This window comes from Lutra lutra, chromosome 5 (assembly GCF_902655055.1).
Source record: "Lutra lutra chromosome 5, mLutLut1.2, whole genome shotgun sequence".
NCBI lineage: Eukaryota > Metazoa > Chordata > Mammalia > Carnivora > Mustelidae > Lutra > Lutra lutra.
This window is the reverse complement of record NC_062282.1, coordinates 72,987,343-73,007,335: the sequence shown is the minus strand read 5'-3', so window position 1 is coordinate 73,007,335 and position 19,993 is coordinate 72,987,343. Positions and strand designations below refer to the sequence as shown.

The window sequence follows — 19,993 nt, the reverse complement described above, 5'->3', positions numbered from 1 at the left end:
CTAGATGGTCTGTCCATTTTCTTGATTATGTTCTTGCATTAAGTGCATAAATATGTTAAATTTTGAAAAAATCCCATTTATTTTTTGTTGTCATGCTTTTGGGATCATATCTGAGTATGCCATTGCCAAAACCAAGGTCATGAAAATTTACACCTGAAAGGTAAACAGGAAAGTTTTCTTCTAAGGTTTTATAGTTTTAATTCTTACATTAGGTTGTGATCAGTTTTGAGTTAATTTTTATAATGGTGTGAGATTGGAATCCACACCCAGTTCTTCCTGTAGTGAATAGTTACGGGTTCTTTCTGCAAATAATTTGGCCATGGAATATATTTCTGGACTCAGTTCTCTTCCATTGGTCTGTATTGTCTATCCTTATACCCATACCACACCGTTTTGATTACTGTAATTTTGTGGTAAATTTTGATATCAGGAAGTATGAGTCTTCAACTTTGCTCTTCTTTTTTAGACAGTTTTGGTTTTTTAGGAACTTTGCAGTTCTTACCTGACTGATTTTTTACAAAGATGCAAAGAATTTCAATGGAGTAAATATAGCCTTTTCAAAAAAAATGATGTGGGACAATTAGACATTCTAAGGAAAAGAGTGAACCTTATTCTAAGTTTCAAACTTTGTACAAAAATTCACTCAGAAGAGGTGACAGATTTAAATGTAAAATGTAAAACTCTTAAGCTTTTATGTGAAAAAAATCTTTGGGATCTTGGATTTAGATTTGACATCAAAAGTAAGATCTGTAAAAAGAAAAATGGATAAATTTGACTGCATGAAAATTAAAAACTTTTGTTCTGGAAAGGACCCTATGGAGAGGATGAAAAGACAAGCGATAGACTGAGGGAAAGTATTTGCAAACCACCTACTCAAAAAGGACTAGTATCTAGAGTGTATATAGAATTATTGAAACTCAACAACAGAAAAAAAAAATGAACATACAAAAAAGAAACCCCAAACAATCCAAATAGATAATGGCCAAAAGACATGAAGAGGCATTTCACCAAAGAGACTATACAGATCAAGAATAAGCACATGAAAAGATGTTCAACAACATTAGCCATTAGGGAAATGCAAATTAAAATCACAACGAGATATCATTACATGCCTATCAGAATGACTGCAATAAAAAGTAGCGATGGCAGCAAATGCAGGCAAGGATGCTGAGAAACAGAAGCAACTCATGCATTGCTGGTGGGAATGTCAGATGGTAAGAACACCCTGAAAAATGATTTGGCTATTCAAAAACTAAACATATGTCCCTCATACAAACCAGCAATTGCACTCATGGGTATTTATCTTAGAGGAAGTGAAAACTTATTTCTTAAAAAAAAAAAAAACCTGTACAGAAATGTTTATAGCACCTTTATTTGTAAGAGCCCCCAGTGGAAACAAGTCAGGTGGTTTAACCAATGAGGTTCTTGCATACCATGGAATCCTACTCGGTACCACAAAGGGAACCACTGACAAGGGAAACAACTGACAAACCACTGACAAGGGAAACAACTCGAACAAGTCTTGAGGTAATTATGTTGAGTGGAAAAAGACCATCCCCCATGACTACATAGTGTATGATCCCCCTTATAGCTTTGTTGAAATGATAACATTACAGAAATGAGAACAGGTTAGCAGTCACCAGGGGTTGGGGATGAGTGGGTAAGAGCAGAGGGAAGGAAGATAGATGGTGGCTATGAAAGGGCTACAGGAGGAGTCGGTGGGGTGAATGAAGGGTTCTGTACCTTGACTACATCAGTGGCAGTATTCTGGTTGTTCTATGACATGATAGTTTGACAAGATGTCGTCACTGGAGGACACTGGGTAAGCAGTACCCATGATTGCTCTGGTATTTCTTACAACTCTATGCGAAGTCTCTAATGATTTCAGAATGGAAGTTTTCATTAAAAAATCAATAAGTGATACATTGTTTAATTTTTCTTTCATGTTTGTAAGAAAAGGCAGCAAGCCTGTCGGTGTGTAACGAGTGAGCACACATGCAGTTAGGTGGAGTTCAAATGAGGACGTTCATGGCTCTATCGCTCCCTTTATTTCTTGGCTACACAGAATGGTTGAGACTGTTATATTTTAAATTGTTTTTCTTCTTAGACATATGTTTGATTTCTGCTCATAATAGATTGTGTTTAAAGACTAGAAACATAAGGAACCTGATAATGAAATACAAGATAATTAGGAGCAAAAAATGGGAAGACTACAATCTTACTTAAAATTACCTTCACCAATCTGTAAATCACATTCATCTGATAAAAACTCTTCTACGGAACATCAAGATGTCTTTGGTACTTCAAAAACAGTGTTAAGGAGAGAAAATAGAGTGACAATTATGTCCAATTTGGCTTTTCATTTATTGAGAATAAAGGCTCTTTCTACACCCACAATGTGCTATTTGCAGAGTAGTTGCAAATAGCGGCCTGAAATCTTTCCCCTCCTGTCATTTATAAACAAAACATGGAAATTATAAAAATAAAACTATCGTTTTTTAAGCATAAAATTCCAGAATTTCAGACATCGATTCTTGGAAACCAGTGTTTGCCTCAACTTGATGCTATATTATGGAGTAAAATCCCAGAGTATTTTTTAGTATACATTCAGTCCCCAAACAAGAGATGACATTTCATTTTTAGCATGTTTATCTGAAAATTATGTTTTCTCTTATATAATTTAATAAAATTAAACACCGTGCCTTCACTGTTAAATGAAAAAAGCAGAATTTTTTGTAATGACTGTGTATTATGTATCTTATGAATAATCGCATTAAAGCAGACTGTAGAATACAATATTTAATACGATATCCTTGTTTAAGATTTCAAGTCACTCACTCATCACAAGGCCACACAAAAATGGCAAAACCCGTTTCAGATTTTTTAGGATGGTTTTAGTGAGAAGTGTCTGCGAGTCACATCTGGGTAGGCAGTGGTGACTGACGCATGTATGTGCACTTATCAGCTTTAACGTGCCCCGTATGTGTCACTTGTTATGTGTCTGCTGCCTTTTATCCATGGCAATTAGAAAATGGAGGGTCCTGCTCAATTAAATGTTCTCTGCAAATGAAGATTCTCTCTATGTGAGCTCTGGATTAGAGTCTGGGGACTTCAACCTTTGACTAGCCTGGGGTCCTTAGACAAATGAAGTGGGATGATGACAGTATTAATCCTTCATGTTGTGTGTCTAAAGGCAAATAATGGATCAGGCTTTTATGTACATTTGCGCTTCTTTCTCATTTGCCATGTTTTCTACTTTAAGTAAGAACAAATCCAAACCCCACTGATTTAAGTCATGAGGAAAATAAGAACCCGAGATAGGGCAGCTTCAGAAGTGGTGATTTCAGCATTTCAATGGTATCCATAAGGTCTTAGCTTCTTTCCCTCTTCTGCCATCTTTCATGGTCAACTTCACTGCTGTTCGGCTCACAAGATGGTGACCGTGGGCCGACTGGACCCTTGTAGTTAATGATAGTATCAAGAAAGAAAAGAATCACCATCTCTTCCCCTGCATCTTTTTTTTTTAAAATTTTTTAACAGATACATTTATTTTAGAGAGAGTGTGTGTGTGAGTGCAAGCACATGCATGCAGGAGTGACAGGAGGAGTGGAGGGAGAGAATCTTCAAGCAGACTCCCAGAATGTGGATCATGGAGCCAGACAGGGGGCTCAGTCCCATGACCCATGAGATCATGACTTGAGCTGAAGCCAAGAGTTGGACACCTAACCTACTGAGCCATGCAGGCACTTCTCCCCGCCCACTCTCCTCCCACATCCCCTCCCCTGTGCATCTTTTTATCCCTCCAACTGACTTTCTCTCACCTGTCCTTGGCCAGACTGGGCTCCTTGCTCTCCTCTTAGCCAGTTCCTGCAAAGAGAACAGGAGCCCAATGATTGGCTTCGACTATGACTATGCTGAACAGAATTGACATTCTGTAGGCAGAGGAGAGAGAAAGACTATGCATTGGGTTTTCAAGGGATCAGGTTGAGGACAATTAAGGAAATACACCAGCAGATTCAGACCAGAAGGTTCTCTAGGCACCTGTTTGTAGGACACATATTTTGAGATACGTATTAGCTGCCATATACATACACTCTGTGTGTAAGTGACACAGCATTGCATAGTTCATAGATTATGAACGCAGACTCAGTCAAATCCCAGCTTTGCCATTTGTGAGACAAACTGTCTTGATAAATTGTGTGACTTCTATGAGCTTCTCTTATCAAATGGGGACCTTATGGTGCTAAGAGAATTTGGTGATGCAATCCATACAAAAGGTTAGGCCCAGTGCCCAATGCACAGTTAGCAATCAATAAACATGAGGAGCTGGTGTGCTGCTGGTGAGGAGAATGAGCTAAACCCAGCTTTACACCTCAACAGCTGAACAGCTGCTGACTGCCCTCACTCCACCAGACCCTTCCCTTTGCCCAGTCTGTTCTCCATACAGCAGCCTGAGCGATGTTCAAAACCTGCATTAGATCATGTTGTTCTCCTGCCCAAAACCCTCCAGTGGCTCCCATTACACATCAAATCAGATCCGAAGTCCTTGTGTATGAGGGGCTTAGCTACCCTAAGTGATCTGGCCCTGGCCACCTCCCTGCCTTCTTCAACAACTGCCCACCTGGTCCCTCCATTTAGCGACATCAGCCTCACTCATGTCCAGTCGGGTCTTCATACCTGGTGTGCCTTCTGCCTGCATGTTCTCCCCACAAGATCTTGTCCTACTTCGTCCCCTCATTTCTTCCTGTCTCTGCTCTCAGCACCTCCTCATCCTCAGAGAGAATTCTCAGCTGCCCTCTTGAAAAGAGTCACCACTCTTCCTTCCTTCCTCTGCATTCTCTAGAAAACAGAGCACCTCAGTGAGGAGGAGTCCAATCCCAGGAAGCAGGAACAAGGAGGAAGAAAGAGCAGATATGGAAGGCCCAGCTCTGTTGTCATGTAGCTCAGGGCTTCGTCTCTGGGGATGTCCTTACACAGGACCCAGGGCACGCTGTTTCTCAGTACAGACCAACCAGTGAAGGAAGGGAGAATTTACCTGCTGGCTTCCTCCTGTAACCAGCTCCTGCTGGTCAAGTCCTCCCCTCCGTCATGACCTTTCCCACCCCTCTATGTTGTGCTCCCGAGGGCAGCCTGTGGGGAAACCAGAGTCCCCAGGGGGCTGGTCTGACCACTGCACAGGCATGGATGGAGGCCAATGACTCCATATTTTAGTGCCACATGTTGGGGGCAAGGAGGGCTTCTTGGTTTGAGATGGTGGCAGTATCAGCAGAGGGATCTGTCTCTGAGGCTGTGGGAACAGCTCCGAGGGGCCAGGAAGCAGGACAAGTGGGGTTGAGGGTAGGGGCAGAGTGGAGGGTGTGGGGGTTGAGGTGGAGTGGTCAGTGTGGCTACTCAGATTTGGGATGCTGTATAAGCTAAGTCTAGTCCCAGCTCACAGATCCTCGTCTGGCTCAGTGCTCTTCAGAATACTCAAGAAGGGCCCCACTATACTGCCTGCGCATCTGAGGGGAACATATATTCACAGGAATGAGGTGTCCATAAGGTAAGCACTCATCTTTTTGAATGATCTATTTTTTTTGATTGGCATGTTATTTATGGCTCCATAAAATTGATTAGTGGGAAAATGGGGTTGTGGCAAAAATTTATGAGTCTGAATAAATCAGGTTGAGTAAGGAGGTTGGCCCCTCTCTTTGCCCCCACCCTTCACCCTATCGTCCCACTTCATCTCTCTCCCCTGTCCCCCGTATAAGAGGTGGTCTTCTGTGGCTTGGAGGCCTGGACTGGTCAGTCCACATTCTCCCTGTGCACACATCCTCCACGAGGGATTCAGCTTCATTTCCTCCTACCTGGGGGCCTCCTCAGGCCGCTGGTACCCTCAGCCTAGGCCCTGGGAGCCGGATGGGACTTCTGTCTCTGGATTAATACCACGGTGAAGGGTTTTATTTTTCATGCTCTCCACTTTTACCCATTCACTCTTCCCTCTCCCTCACTGTGGCTTTTCATTCATCCCAGCTTCTTAATTAAAATCCTCATTCTTCAACGCTTCGTCATTGCCTTGAAAAATTTCCCAAGTCACACTTACCTTTGAAGGAATACCTTACTTAATCTCCATGCTGGCTACTTTTCTCCCTAAATTAAAGTTAAACAATTATTTCTGAGTATGATTTTAGGTCTAGAATTTTTAATTTATTGCCTCCATTCCCTTAATTTCTTGATGACTAAGTGGACCATGGTTTAAGAAAACTTGGAAAAGTCCTTAACATCACAGCTCTTCTTAGATCAGAGTGGTCCTCACTTCTGTAATTCCTAGCAAAATAAAGGCATGGCCTTGCAGAATGGAAAATGGCCTCAGGAACTGACTGAGTATGACTGCCTCCCAGCCCGCCCACCTCCAACTCCCACTTGAGACATGCAGACACTAGGCCTGGAGACGCCCGGCCAGTCAATGTATGGCAGAGGCAAGATGGGGACTGGCCCTCATGCCTTTCTGTCTGGGGCTATCCAGAGAGCCAGACTGGTTCTTCAGTTGACTGCAAAGTTTGGGTTGAAGATTTTACCAGATGTTTTTCAGACAGGCAGCAGAGTGTTCCGTTCAGTTGTGCAAGACCAGGAAGACCCTTTCCTGCCTTTTACCTTCTCACATGCCCTCCGAGTCTGGCTGCCGACAGGTGTTTCTGGGCACTGTCTGACCAGCCCGGGGCGATCTGACCCATAGCTAGTGACAGGGAAACGTGTGGTTGAACCTCGAGGAGGTTCCCTGCTTCTTCCCAATCCCATGGCTCTGAGGTCTCTCTGCGTGACCTGATGTACCGCAGTACGCTAGAATGACCTGTAGGAGATCCACTGTTTGGCTGCAGTATTTGATCATATTGCTGTGTTTTGCGTAAGAATAGAAATAGAAGAAAGTTTTAAAACTGGTTAAGTAAATACCTATAGGAGATTTTTGACCTTCCTGATCTTGCGAAAACACAGCGCTCACTTCCTTTTGCGTGTCTCTGAGTCTGTTTCGGGAAATTGCTCACCAATCCCTTACACTGGGGGTTGGAGGCAGTCATCCAAACTTATTTCCTTCTAACTTCCTCCTTCCAAACTGACTGAATTACATGAATTCAAAACTTACCCCCCCCACCCCCGCCGCTTTTCTAGCCAAGCATCCCAGTTTGCCATTGAGAAGCATCAGTATGCTTGCAAATTCTGAAACAGGGTTGCAAGCAAGTTCTTTGTGTGGAATCTAGCATATTTTCCATGTTGGGGGGAGTATTATTATTTAACCAAGAATTGCCCTGAGAGGTCAAAGCACAGAGCAATTCATAGAGGTGTCAAGGTCTGCTGGCATCTTATGCCACTGCCCGGAAGGTTTGTTTTATTTTGTCATTCACACTTCACCTTTTTTATTCCAAGATGACTTTAATTCCACACACTTTAATTCCACAATAGCTCACTTCAGATGTTAGCTTTCTCTCCAAGGGATATTCTACACATCTGGTTTGTGGCAGCTACATTCCCCACTTCTTGGAGAAGCCAAAGAAGTCTGTGGAAGTCCAGTCCCTGTTTGCTGCACTAAACAGAGATATTTCAGAGCTCGGTCACTCTACAGACCTTGGTTTACATATGACCCAGAGTTACTAAAAAGACACACGCCAAGGCCTGCCTTGGTTATGTAATAGGGCCACTAGGCTGACTCAGGGACTTTGTGCTCAGAGAACTGAAATCTGCTTTTCCAAACACCTCAAAGTGTGGGAGGGGAGCTAAACCCAGTCTCTGAGCTGTGGAGCTCCATCTTGTCCACGGACTTAGAATTAAATTTCAGAAGGAGACATAGCCTATCTCCAAATTCCCCAGCTTCCTTTTATGTCCAGTCCTTCTTCACTCACTCCCAGGATGGAAAGTGCCATCCTTTCCCCAGTCCAGCTATACAGAATCTGGCTTCAAGCCAGCCTTGGGGGTTCAGTCATGGATGGCCTTGGCAAAGATTCATGGTCAAATATGAGAGAGCATCATTCCTGCCAAGGCCCTAGGGCATGGAGGATGGAATGGCCTTTGTCCTTCTGAGCCCACATCATGGTTTCCAAGTGGGAAGTCACAACGATGGACACCTGGAAGTCACCCAGGTCTCATGCACTCCTCATTTTGCTGATGGGGAAACTGATACTTATAGAAGAGATATGACTGGCCTGGGTTATAAGCTGGAAAGTGGTAGGGAGAGAGGTGATCCCAGACAGAAACATGTGTGAGTGGAGGGACCATGCTGGTTCACCCACTGCCATCCTCCCAGCACCTAGCAAGTGTCTGGTACATAGGAGGGGCCCAGTATCTGTTGAAGGAAAGAGCAAATGTAATACCTTTTCTCCTTATTCTTCCTCTTCTCTTGATATTTAACTAAACTTATCCTAGGAGAATCCTCTCTGTCCCCTCATCCAGGCCAGAAGAGATCACAGGGGCATAGACCAGACACTGTCCTACTGCACAACCTGGTGCCCACATAGAGCAAGGGGCAGTCCCCCAGAAAGTCTCCTGCCCATTAGTTGCTACTAGCCTGGCCTAGCTAGGATCATACTCCTAAATCTGATGCCAGACTTGGGCTATAGATAGACCACTGGTTGGGGTGCGTGTGTATGTGCTACTTGTTACAAAAGTGTTTACAGTTTATTTGGGCACCAAGACTGATCTCTAGATGAATTAATGAAAGCAAATGACAACTGGGTTGGGGGTCTCCAAAAGTTCTGGATGGTGAACAGAGATCCAGGCTTGGGGATGAAGTCAGGGCAGTGAAAATGTCTTGTTGGAAGGGAGAATAGGGCACCCTCTTGTCACAGCTTGGCCAGGCCAAGCCCACGTCACCTGGGACTGCCGTTGTATGCCCAGGATTTTGTTAATTCTCCAGTTGGAAGAGGGCAGAGTCAGGAGAGAGAGATAAAAACTTTGCTCTTTCGTAGGTTGTTGGCTCTCAGCGAGGGGGCGTGTCACTTCAGTTAGCCTCCAGGGACTCGTCTAAGGGCAAGGTGTACTGGCCTGACTAGGCTCCACAGCTATGGCGGCTGATTAAGACCACTTGTGCACCTTGAGAGCACAGGCTGGAGAGCTCGGCCCTCGAAAGAGCGGGAGGACAGCAGAGAGGGGTGTGTTGGGAAGTGCAAGGGCCTGCAGATCTCTATGAGAGAGCCAGAGGCTGAAGCGCACCTCCTCAGAGATCGCCCTGGAGCTCTGGGAGTCCTCGCGCCCCGCGTGCGCGCCCGGCTGCTCCGCGCACCTGCGGCGGGCCCCGCGCGGGTCTGAGCGGCGGGCGGGCCGCGCGCACAGGTGGCGGCGATTGGGCAGGCGGGGCCCGGAGGGTGACGTCACGAGCTCCGGTCCCGGCGGCAGAAATAGGGCAGCCGCGGCGGCGGTGGTACGGCGGCGGCGGTTCACGGAGCTGGAGCCGAGACAGCCTCCTGCGCGTCCGGGACCCGCCGACAGCCGGAGAGACCGACCGAAGGACGCGGGGTCGGGTCGCCGCCACCGCCGCCTCAGGCGCTCCTGTCTGACCGCGTCCGGCCACCTGGTCTTCCCTCGGCCGCGGCCACCTCAGGTACGCGGGCGCGGGGAGAGTGCCAAGACGCCGCCGCCAGCAGCCGGTCCCGCTGCGTCCCGCTGGGGTCCCGGCGCCCGCGGCCCCTCGTCTCCCTGCAGGGCCCTGCGCGGACGGACGCTCGCTTGTCCTCACCGCCGGCTCCAGAGAGCCAAGTTTGCCCCCCTGGCGGGCGGCGGACACGGGACCACGGGACTCGGGCTCGCCGGGGCTACCACGGCCCCGGCCAGGACTCCGGGGAAAAGCTGGGGTGCGGAGGCTGGTGGCCCCGGTCTGCAGTAGGTATAGGAGTGACACGGCCGGCGCGCGGAGCAGAACCGAGCCCGCAGCCTTCGCGGGCTCGGAGACCCCGCAGGCGCTGCTCCCGGTACTCGGGCCCCCGAGCAGCTTCGGAGAGCTAGGCGAGCGGCAGCCCCGCGGCTGGGCTCGGTGCCCTTGGCCCCGGGCTGGGGTGCGGAGCGCGCGTACTCGCTGCCTCCTACCTCCAGCTTTGCGGGGGAAACTTGCATGTCCGCGCTGCAGCCCGAAGGGCCCGCTGCGCCCCGCCTGGCTGTCGCTCCCCCGAGGTCCACCGCGTCTGCACGTTGGGGATCGGCGGAGGCTGAGGAGAAGGGACCGGCGCACCACCTCGTTCCGCGAGGCCCGCGGCTCTGGTTCTGTCCAGCGGCTCCAGTTCTGTCCAGCAAGTCTCTGTTACAAGAGAGCGACCAGTGTTCCCTGCTGAGGAGTCGCTGGGGAGCAGTTTGTTTGGGGCACGCTCCGGCAGGGAGCTTGGTCCTAAGAGAGCTTGTGCGGTGGGTGATCTCCGCCCCTCTCTGCACCAGCAAAGGAGACCGGTTTCAAGTTTGGGGGGCACTCAGGCGACGCAGACAGAGCGCTGCGCTTTGGGCGCTTGTCGCCCCGAGTTGGTGGCCGAGCGCTGCGCCGAGCCTTAGCAGTCCCCTTGAGCTGAGGAAGCGGCGCCTTCGGCGCACTGGCCCACGGCCTGCCACCTGAGGACTTCGGCGCCCGCCACTCTGGCAAGGGCAGAAATCCGCTGCAAGCAGCAGGATTTCTCACTGTGGCCGGGACGTGGCGAGCAGCCCGTGCAGTGCGCCCGCGAGCTCAAGTTCCTGGGGCCCCGGGGAGTCGGGCCCTGCCGGGTCCCCGTGTAGCCCCTGCTAGTCGCCCCCTCCCCCTCCGCGCAGTCCAGCCGACCTCGTTCCTGTAATTGTCGCCGACATTGATGAATCGCGCTGCCGCCGCTCTCCTCCGCTCTCCTCTAGGTGTCGCTTCCTCCGAGGTTTCCAGCGAGTGAAAAACAGCGTTAGTAGCTTTGATCCGTTCCCTTCCTAAATTTATTGCAAGCCTGTGCAAGGGGAATTGTGCCCGAGATAGAAACATTCGTACACATTCTGTGGGCCACGCAGAAACAATTTCATCAAGAGGTGGCACGGCAACTCTTAACCAAATGTGCAGAGAGAATGTGCCTCCATCACAGTCTCTGAGGCACAGGGAAGCAATTCAGACATTTATCCAAGGTCTAAAGTTATTTTCCCGCCACCAGGCTTAGGGGAAAGTCAGACATGACTTTTAGCAGTGTCCTGTCTATGCTGGACTGGGTAGGTTCCTGTGCTTGCCCCTTCTGGCTCCCAGGACAGGCTTTGATGTGGATGGTGGTTAGGTAGAGGGCTCAGCTGGGGAGTACATGGTCAAAGGAGAGAGTGATGGGGCTTCTAGGACACCAGAGTTTCAGCAATCCTAAGGCAGTAGCTCAAACCCAAGCCATGAACTGATGCCCCACAGGGCCCATGCCTGCTTCCCATCTTGCTTTTGTGAGAAGAGGCTGCAGCATTACTATAGCATTTCTCTTCAGACACCCTTAGTTGAATTGGTAGCTTTCTTTCCATCCTAGGAAAACAGACCCTCCCTCCCCCAAGACTTTAGACTGAGCCAAACGTCATGCAAGATGATAGCTGACTTCATATATACTGTAATGTGTTAAAGTTGTTCCAGTGGCTTTTTCTAAGACATCTTTTTACCACCCTCAATTTTCCTTAATCTCAGGAAATCGATTTTTATTCCAGAGAGGGGCCAGCCTATTCCCATGGGCCTTGGGAGAACTTTTATCCCTTCTGCTCTGTCCAGGAGGTGGGTATGTGAGAGGTAGTTTGGATTTTTCTACTTTGACCCATCAGTTGCTCGGGATTCTTCTCTTCATCTCAGAGTTGCAGGATTTTTTTTTGTTGTTGTTTTGTTTTGTTTTAAGTGATCTTCATGTTGTGACCTTCTGTTGGATTTAGTACCAAAATCCAGAAACAGGTCATTGAATAGTCACAATTTCCCATATCTTTAATTCCTATTTTACCTTTCTTGGTATGTGTCTGCAAATTCAACCTTCTTATGTTACTTATGTGTGGTCAGTTGTGTGCTTACTAACTTGATGAAATTAGGAAATTATTTCAAGAGCACATATGTCCTTATACTTTCTTTCCCTTAATGCATAACACAAAGGATGGGACTTTGAGGAAAATAGAACTCCTGTTGGGAGAACGTGGTACTTAAGCGGTATAAATGTTGAAATGATGAGGGTTCCTGGAACTCACAGGTGTGTGGGTTAAACTTCTTGGTATATAGGCGTGTCATAGATTGACCTATTGTCCACAGACTAATTTAGGCATTCAATTTATCAAATGTTGGAACGATTAACCAAAGATAAAGAGCAGATAATTAATGGAAAGTGCACTGTAACTTCATTATAGCTTGCTGCAGGGGTGGCCTGATACATTTCCATGCCTAAGTTCCTTGGGTTGGTATTTGAGGGGCTATCTTAGGAAGTTTGAACCCCTTCCTTTTTTCTTAAAACACTTGGATATCAAAACTAGGGTCCTGAGCTTTTCTGAAGAAATTAATTTGTAGCCTTGTGGTGTTAGATTAGGGTCAATATGGCTTTTCTTTTTTTCCTTTTAACATTGGGTAGACATACCAGAGGCTGCAGGATTTTGGTGGTCTCTGGGTGGTTTCCATTTGTGGATTGCCAACATCCCATGTGCAAAATACAATGCCCCTCTAGTAATTGGGTAAACATACACTTGGTTAGTTGGAAAGATTGGAAATTGAGGTGCCTCAGGGTCATAAAACTTACTGTTCTTTTTAAGGCTGGGGTGGTATTGCTTGGTTTTACCAAAGCATCTTCATAATTTCTGGTCTTGGTGGTTACAAAGAGAAGCCCTTTCCATGAGGCTAAATTGTAATATCTAATTCGGTAACATTCCCATATTCTGGGAGAGATGCTGAGAGAGAACTGATGAGTAATGTCTCTGGAAGCTCTCAGGGTCTGAAGTCCCACTGTGCCCAAACAAGGCTGGTTCCCAGAGGAGAAAAGGGAAGTTTGTATTAGAACCACTGCCAGTTTAGTGTCTATGCATCTCCCTGGCCTCTGACCCCATTCAGTACAGACCACTTGCATGCTGGTGTGTGTTCTCGGGTGGGGCAGATTTGGAATCGACCTATTCACGCCTATTTCTCCCTAACCACTTGCCATTCTTATGTCACATTTTTCAGTTTCTTGGAAAAGTGAGTCAGTTTTCTGAATGTCACATCTTACAAATTTGTAGTACCTCTATAATTTTAAATACAAGTAATAGCACACGTAGTGGCTTCTAATTATAAAACCAGAAAAATCCTGTGCTTTGCACACAGAGCAGGTTCTTGATCTAGTAGGGCCCATCCTCCACTAAGAAAAGCAAAATTAGTCTGAGACAGAATGCCAACATTCCATATGTATTTGTGACAATGTAAGAGACAAAGCCATTGCCTTGGGGTCAGGAGGCCTGGTTTCAGTCTAGATCTGTCTCCTGATTTGGCTACCACAAGGGGGGAATTCTTTGGCCTTCCAGGCTTCTGGTGTCCTGTCTGTACCACAGCCAACCTAGCTCCTAATTCTCTTGATCATGGGGGAAAGTGAGGCTTGGGTGGAAAATCTCAGGGGAACCAGGTCTTTAATATCCAGTGATTGTGCTTTATGAGTTGTTTGAAAGAAAATGCAGTCCAGCTCTTTTACGAGAAAGGTCTCCGGTAGATTTATAGCCAGTCTTAGGACTCTGGCATGGATTGAATGAAGCTTATGAACCTAAATTGATCTCAAAAGGAACTCAAGGTTGAAAAAGAGAGTTTGTGATATTATAGATGGTACTTTGCCATTTCTATAATGAGGAGATCCTTGTATTTTCTTCTGTCTGAAGATCAGTCGGGCTCTTTGAAGGTGAGGAGTAATGAATCAACAGATCTCCTTCCCCCGGAGTGACTGTCTTCCTCATGTTGGCGCTCCCCGTCCGTTGAGAGGCATTCTTGCTGCCCGGCATTCTGTGCATCTCCTCATGATTTCTTTCTTTTTTTTTTTCCCTACTACATTTCTTCCTGGCTGATAGAGACAGCAGTTCTGAGAGCTGAGGACCGTGTGCCAAGTGGCCCCGTTCCGGGGAGGGATGCAGAGAGGAGCTCTGTGGTTCTTTCCTCACACTCAGTCCCTCTGGAGTAGTGTGGCTCTTGGCAGCTGTTGGAGGAAAGGAGAGACTCAGAATTTCCTATCTTGCTTGACCTAGGTTTTCCCCATCTTGCTAAGAACAACTGTTGGCTGAAACAAAATACCGCAAAGTATTGAGAGGCAGCAGAGGAAGGCTGTGAAGAGCACAGACGTCTCACCCAATCTACCATGCTGCATGGCTTGGTGTCCCAGCTCTGCCATTTATTTGCCACATGGCTTTGGCAGGGTGCTTAGCCTCTCTGTGGCCTGTCTGCTCTGTCATCTGGCTAGGGGATTCTTAATGCCCTCCTCATGGAGTAGAAGTGAGGCAAGTGAGTTAATACCTGTGAAGAGTTTAGAACAGCGCCTGACACACGTTATTGTTACATAAGTGCTAACCAAAGAAATAGCTTCTATTTGGCTATTACATACATCATCAAAATTGGTTTCGACCCAATATTAATTCTTTTTTTATGAACTGAGCTGTCATAAAACTTGAGTTGTAAATTTTCAGGCTGTTGCTCCTGTAGATAAAATGAGTTGTCAATCACAGTGAGTATGAAATGACATCGGACAGGCATCCACCGTGCAAATGGAGTCCCATCTGGTGGTGGCCAAGCTGAGCGAAATGTTACAAAGAAGCTGGGAATGTTTCAGTCATTGGCCTGGCTCTTGTGTTTCCTTGTCTTTAAATCTAAGGGTAACCTCAGTGTAAACCAGATAAAACCAGACATGAGTCCAGGTGCCATAGGCCTGGAGCCCAGGCTCCCTGAAGCAACAACTCGAAACAACTGGTTTAATACCACAGGTCTGGGTATACCTTCTAAAATAGTTTTGCAGCTTGCCAAATAATAATTGAGGTGAACGGATTTTATTTTGATGCTATCCATTAATAATAAAACATCAAACATAATTGGTCTTGGATTACTAGGCAAATTGAAAACGAAATAGTCAGTTTTGTGGCTTGAATATCTCATAACTCCAGAAATTGACATTTGTATATGGAGTCAGTTTTGATTATTTTGCTGTTTTTGGTTTATTCGGGCTTAAAAACATGATGGGGGAGAAAAGAAGACCTTTTGTACATGTGCTTGCCCCGTGAGTACTGTTTCATAGTGGATAAGTAGGGAATAATTCTCAAAAATAAAGTAGGAAGTAGTGTCTTTCTAGTTCTAGCTTAAGTACTGGTGTTTTTAAAAAATATTTATTTATTTTAGAGAGCGAGCATATGTGCATGAGCGGGAGGGGCAGAGGGAGAGAGAATCTTCAGGAGACTCCAGGCTGAGCATGGAACCTGATACAGGGCTTGATCTCACAGCCCCAAGGTCATGACCTGAGCTGAAAGCAAGATACCTAGGTGCCCCTTAGTATTGGTGTGTTAAAAAAAAAATTCCAAAAATCTAGTAAATGCTTTCTGCAGTTCCAGGCACATGGCTCTGCATTCAGAAGATAATAATTTATGGAGAGTAGGGAGTTGCCCTATTTATTTTCAGAAGAACTGGTTGCAGTTTTTACTTTCTTTAAGGTCTGATTTTGATTTTTCTCCACGCTCCGCAGTCTGTGTGAAGAACTCACACACTGTTGCCAGAGCTCTGGATCAGGAGCATGGCTCAGGGACTGCTGGGAATGCTCTACTTCTGTCCCAGGTAGCATTGCATGAGGCATCGTTGCCCTTCGCTCTGCCTTCCTCAGAGTGCGGAGCAGATGCTGACGGTGACAAGACCGTGACCTTCACACTATGTTTATTGCTCACTCAGACTACTGTCTCAGTCACTCCAGCTTTGCCAACAGATGTCAAAGATGAAGAGACAGATAGAGGAATGGAAGCCGGTGGACTATTTGTATGACAAGAGACATGTTTTCTTAAAAGACCGTCATGACTTACAACCTTGCCTTTTCAGAGGCCAGTGTTAGATGCCATAATTTTTAGCCCGCTTTCTCCTTCATGTGGGCATTTTCTGTCTCAAGTGAGGGATATAAAGCATATCTGGAAAGGCAGCCAAAGGAAGCTGGGAATGTGGTAGGAGTGAATTTGTTTGGTGGTCCTGGGATCAGTGCTAGTGATGGTGGGATACCTCCAACCCTTCTTGTTCAAAGTAGGCATCCCCCACAGCTCTCACCATGGGAGTGAGAGGGCATGGACTCCTCCACCAGCCTGTAATGTCTGCCAAGCTGCTCATCATTTCTGTCTGGGATATCTGCCCTGGACCAGTTCAAGGCCAGATCACATGGGGTGCTGGCCTCCGAAGCGCTCTGTGTTTCCATCTTCCCCACCACAATCAGGATGCCGTGTGCACCACATGCAATTAAGCACTAAATTGTGTAATGCTCACAGAAATCAATAAGCCCTCTGGTTTCCTTGAGGACAAGTTGTAAATTCTGCACGATGAGTTCTATCTCCCTGGCTGCGTTTCTTGGACAGAGGTGCTGAATCAGGGTTGGAATTGCAGGGTTGCAGGGTTGCAGTGGAAACCTTTAAAAAAAAAAAAAAAAAGGTAGGGCTGATTGGACACGTTTACTAGCCTGTGTCTTTGTCCCATTAGCACCTCAGCACGTGATAGGGAGTTGAATATCTGTTGTGGCTGATCCTTAGCTTTTTCATTTGTGTAATTCTTTGGTTACTTTGAATTGCCCATTTCTTTTAGGACTTCAGACCTCTTACCCCATGAGCCTCAGGAACCACCTTAAAGGTTATTGAAATCCCATTATCCACTGGGTGCTTGAATTCCTCTACAGGAAGGAACAGTCTTGAAAGGAAGATTTTGAGCCTTATGCCCTTTTGAAGCTCACTGTCTTATAAACTGAGACGTCAGCCACAAACAGGGTGCCTTACATGTAACATAATTCCTCATCAGACTTCACCGATCACTAATTGTGTGCCCAGCCCCAGCGCTTTCTGAAGGGACTGAAGCTTGGCTGTGTAGTTATGGAACAGAAGTGACACAGCTGCTCCCCCCTTGTTGGTTCTTGTCGAGGGAGTGGTAGCTGCCGTGTTGGGTGGCTTTCCACACCATTGCATGCATAGAGTTGTTAACTCTGTGTCTGACACTGACTTCTTTGACCCTCACCACAATCCCATGAAATACATATTATGGAACCCTTTTCAGAGGTGAATAAACTAAGGCTCAGAAGTACTAGAACTTCTCCAAAGTAGGGCAGAAGGGCTGGTGGTAGGATTTAAACTCTGGTGTCTCTGATTCTGGAGTACAAGCTCTACCTACCCACCCTGTGACGTGCTAATGTTTTGCAGGTATTTAATTCTGAACATCTGTCATTTTCTCAACAGACTCCACGAAATGAAACGGGGACACTTATGGCTGCATCTCGTGCTGCTTGGGGCCTCCCTGCCAGCTGCGCTGGGATGGATGGACCCAGGACCCAGCAGAGGCCTGAACATGGGTGTGGGTAACCCACAGATGGAGGTATGGTCACATAACACCTGCTAGGATGCTTGAAACTTGCTGCTTTTCCATGCCAGTGTATCTGATTTCTTCTCTACCTTTGGCTTATATCTGTTAGATTGCAGTGTGAGTTAAAATTGTTCCCCCTTTTTGACAGGGGACAGAAGGACACAGCATGCACTGCTCTGGACAGGAGGTTTTATGTCATGCTGTAAGTGATAGTCTAAAATCTCTGCAATGCTGAAAACGTATTCCAAAACCAGGCTTCAGTTGTATGGTTTGTCTTCCGCAAAGAGCCTCAAGATAATGGCCTTTTTGTATATTTAATAAAACTCTGAAAATGCAGACTCAGTGGTAGAGCACACCCATGTGAATTAATGAAGTCTTTTAATTACAAAATGTGTTTTAAAAGAGAGAGACTCCTTTTCACGTACCCAGATAAAAAACACCAGGCTGAGAAAGAACTGGCAAGTAGGGGTCCTAAGGGAGCCTGTCTTAATGAACAGATAAGAATGATTAATGGCATGTTAGGTATATATAAATGCTTCTAAAGTGCTCGAAAAACTTATTCTCAAATGCCTCCCCAGAGAGTCTCTATACACTGCTAATTGCTCCACGAACTTGTCTTAAGTACCGGAGAGGATTCATAAGCTGTACCCTTGCCCTGATCAGGTAGTAGGCCTGAGGAATTTGGGGCTTGTGAGGGGGTGCAGAAATTGCTTTGTGCGTGCCAGACCCTACCTGGGTCATAAAGAAAATCCCAGCTACTTGGGATTTTCTTTATGACATGGTAAATGCAAATTCTTGCCCAAGAGCTTCTCCGGCCATTTCAGCTCCCATTGCCTTCCTGGTGCACGCCTGCCTCTTTTCCCTGTGCTTGTTTCCCGTCCTGTGGAATGAGAGAGAAAAATTACCTCCCAAAGTCAACATCACCAGAGAGTGAATAATGACACACGGTGTATGGATGGTAGGATTAATGCGTTGTTTGATCAAAAGACACAATGTCTTTCTCATTATTACTTAATCTTAATGCAATCCCAGACCTACAGACCTTAATCTCTGGCGAGCTTCAGAAGTCTTTGAATGCCTACGTTTGCTGCTGAGGTTCACGTGGCTTCCTTTTGTGGTGAGCGGGTGATTGAAGAGCGTCACTCTCTTTCCCATCACAGTCCATGAAGGACACGACTTAATGGTCTTTTGAAAGAGCCTGGAGGCTGACTCGCTAGCCAGCACAGCATTTCCCATATGGGATGGCTTAATCATTACACTCATATCCATACAGAGGGAAAAGGATCCTACAAATATATTGTTGAATATTTAATAGCAAAGCAAACAGGCAAACACACAGATAAGCTTTTTTAGTCTTCTTACTATTGGGGCTCATTGGCCCACTCTTTTAAATTGCCTATTTCAATTAAAGGAGTCAAACCAATTAAGGTAGGATTTAGCTGGAGGTAAAGTGAAGGTAAGTTAATATCAACCTAAGGCATCTTTATCTTGGCTGTTAACAGCCTAACACCAAGAAAGAGTAGATAGTGCTCATTCCGAGGCAGGGAGGCTTTCTGTTGGTTAGTTTTGGGGTGTTGTTTTTCTTGCCGCATCAGGATAGAGCCCAGGAGATGAAGCCCTCTCCCATTTCCAGGCCTTGTGCTGTTTCGGGAAAAGGAAATGATGCCTGTATGGACTCCAAATGCAGGAACAGCTGCTCTATCAATCCAATGTTCGTGGCTGTGCATTGCATTTTTGCAAAGTGTAATAACTTGTACTCGTGGAGTCTGTTTTTATCAATGATGAAATGAGAAGATGGTCATGTGGATGGGCCTAGGATATAGGACAGCCTCAGCAAAGTTCCGATAGAGCAGGACATGGATATGGAACTGATGTGTGCTGATTCTGACCATGCTCCATGCATGGCCTCTCAATGCCATTCCTCACTAGCATCATGTGTTGGATTCTGTCCCTTCATCCCACATACTGACTCCTCTCCTCCAGGGCTTAGCTCTGGTTCTCATCTTTTCTCTGGAACCTTGGAGCACACTTCGGTCAAATTTGATGTCGTGTTCTGAACTAGTCTTTTTTTTTTAAAATCCATATTTTTATGTTAGCAGACGAAGGAAGCCAATTTTATATATGTTTCCCTTCCTTACAATGTCCAATAATTTTCAGAGCACAGTAGAGACTCATTGTGTTTTTGAGCTGATTGGTATTCAACATTCAGTATTAGTGGTGAAGTCACTCTAGTGTTGTCAAACTTTAGTGTGTAGACAGTCAGTAATTTCTGTGCGTGGCAGCCCGACCTGCGCGGCAGGTGCATGTCCAGTGGGGACATGAATGGTCCCCCAGCCAAGCTGTAGGCAGCTTATTGGCCAGGCTTGTCGCTCATCAACATCCAGGTATTTCTCCTTTGGATTGTAGCTACTAATATGTCCATAACTGACTGTCCAGACTATGCTAAACTCCTCTAGGAGTTTCCAGACAGTCTTACTTTCTGGAATAATCATAGCCAACTGAGTTTCCTGA

The 19,993-nt window shown here is 46.3% G+C and overlaps 1 protein-coding gene across 3 annotated transcripts in view; it reads left to right on the top strand.

Moving 5' to 3' along the window:
• The window catches only part of FSTL4 (follistatin like 4), a 717,149-nt gene that overhangs the window by 287,722 nt on the left and 409,434 nt on the right, over positions 1 to 19,993 (top strand). For 2 of the 3 annotated variants that reach the window (XM_047730850.1, XM_047730848.1), the window contains exons 1-2: positions 9,075 to 9,568; positions 17,359 to 17,494. In XM_047730850.1, coding sequence (XP_047586806.1) covers positions 17,369 to 17,494 — 126 coding nt within the window. In that variant the 5' untranslated portion in view covers positions 9,075 to 9,568; positions 17,359 to 17,368. Of the gene's footprint in view, positions 1 to 9,074; positions 9,569 to 17,358; positions 17,495 to 19,993 lie in introns of those variants that run through there. The other variant, XM_047730849.1, reaches the window with a different exon arrangement.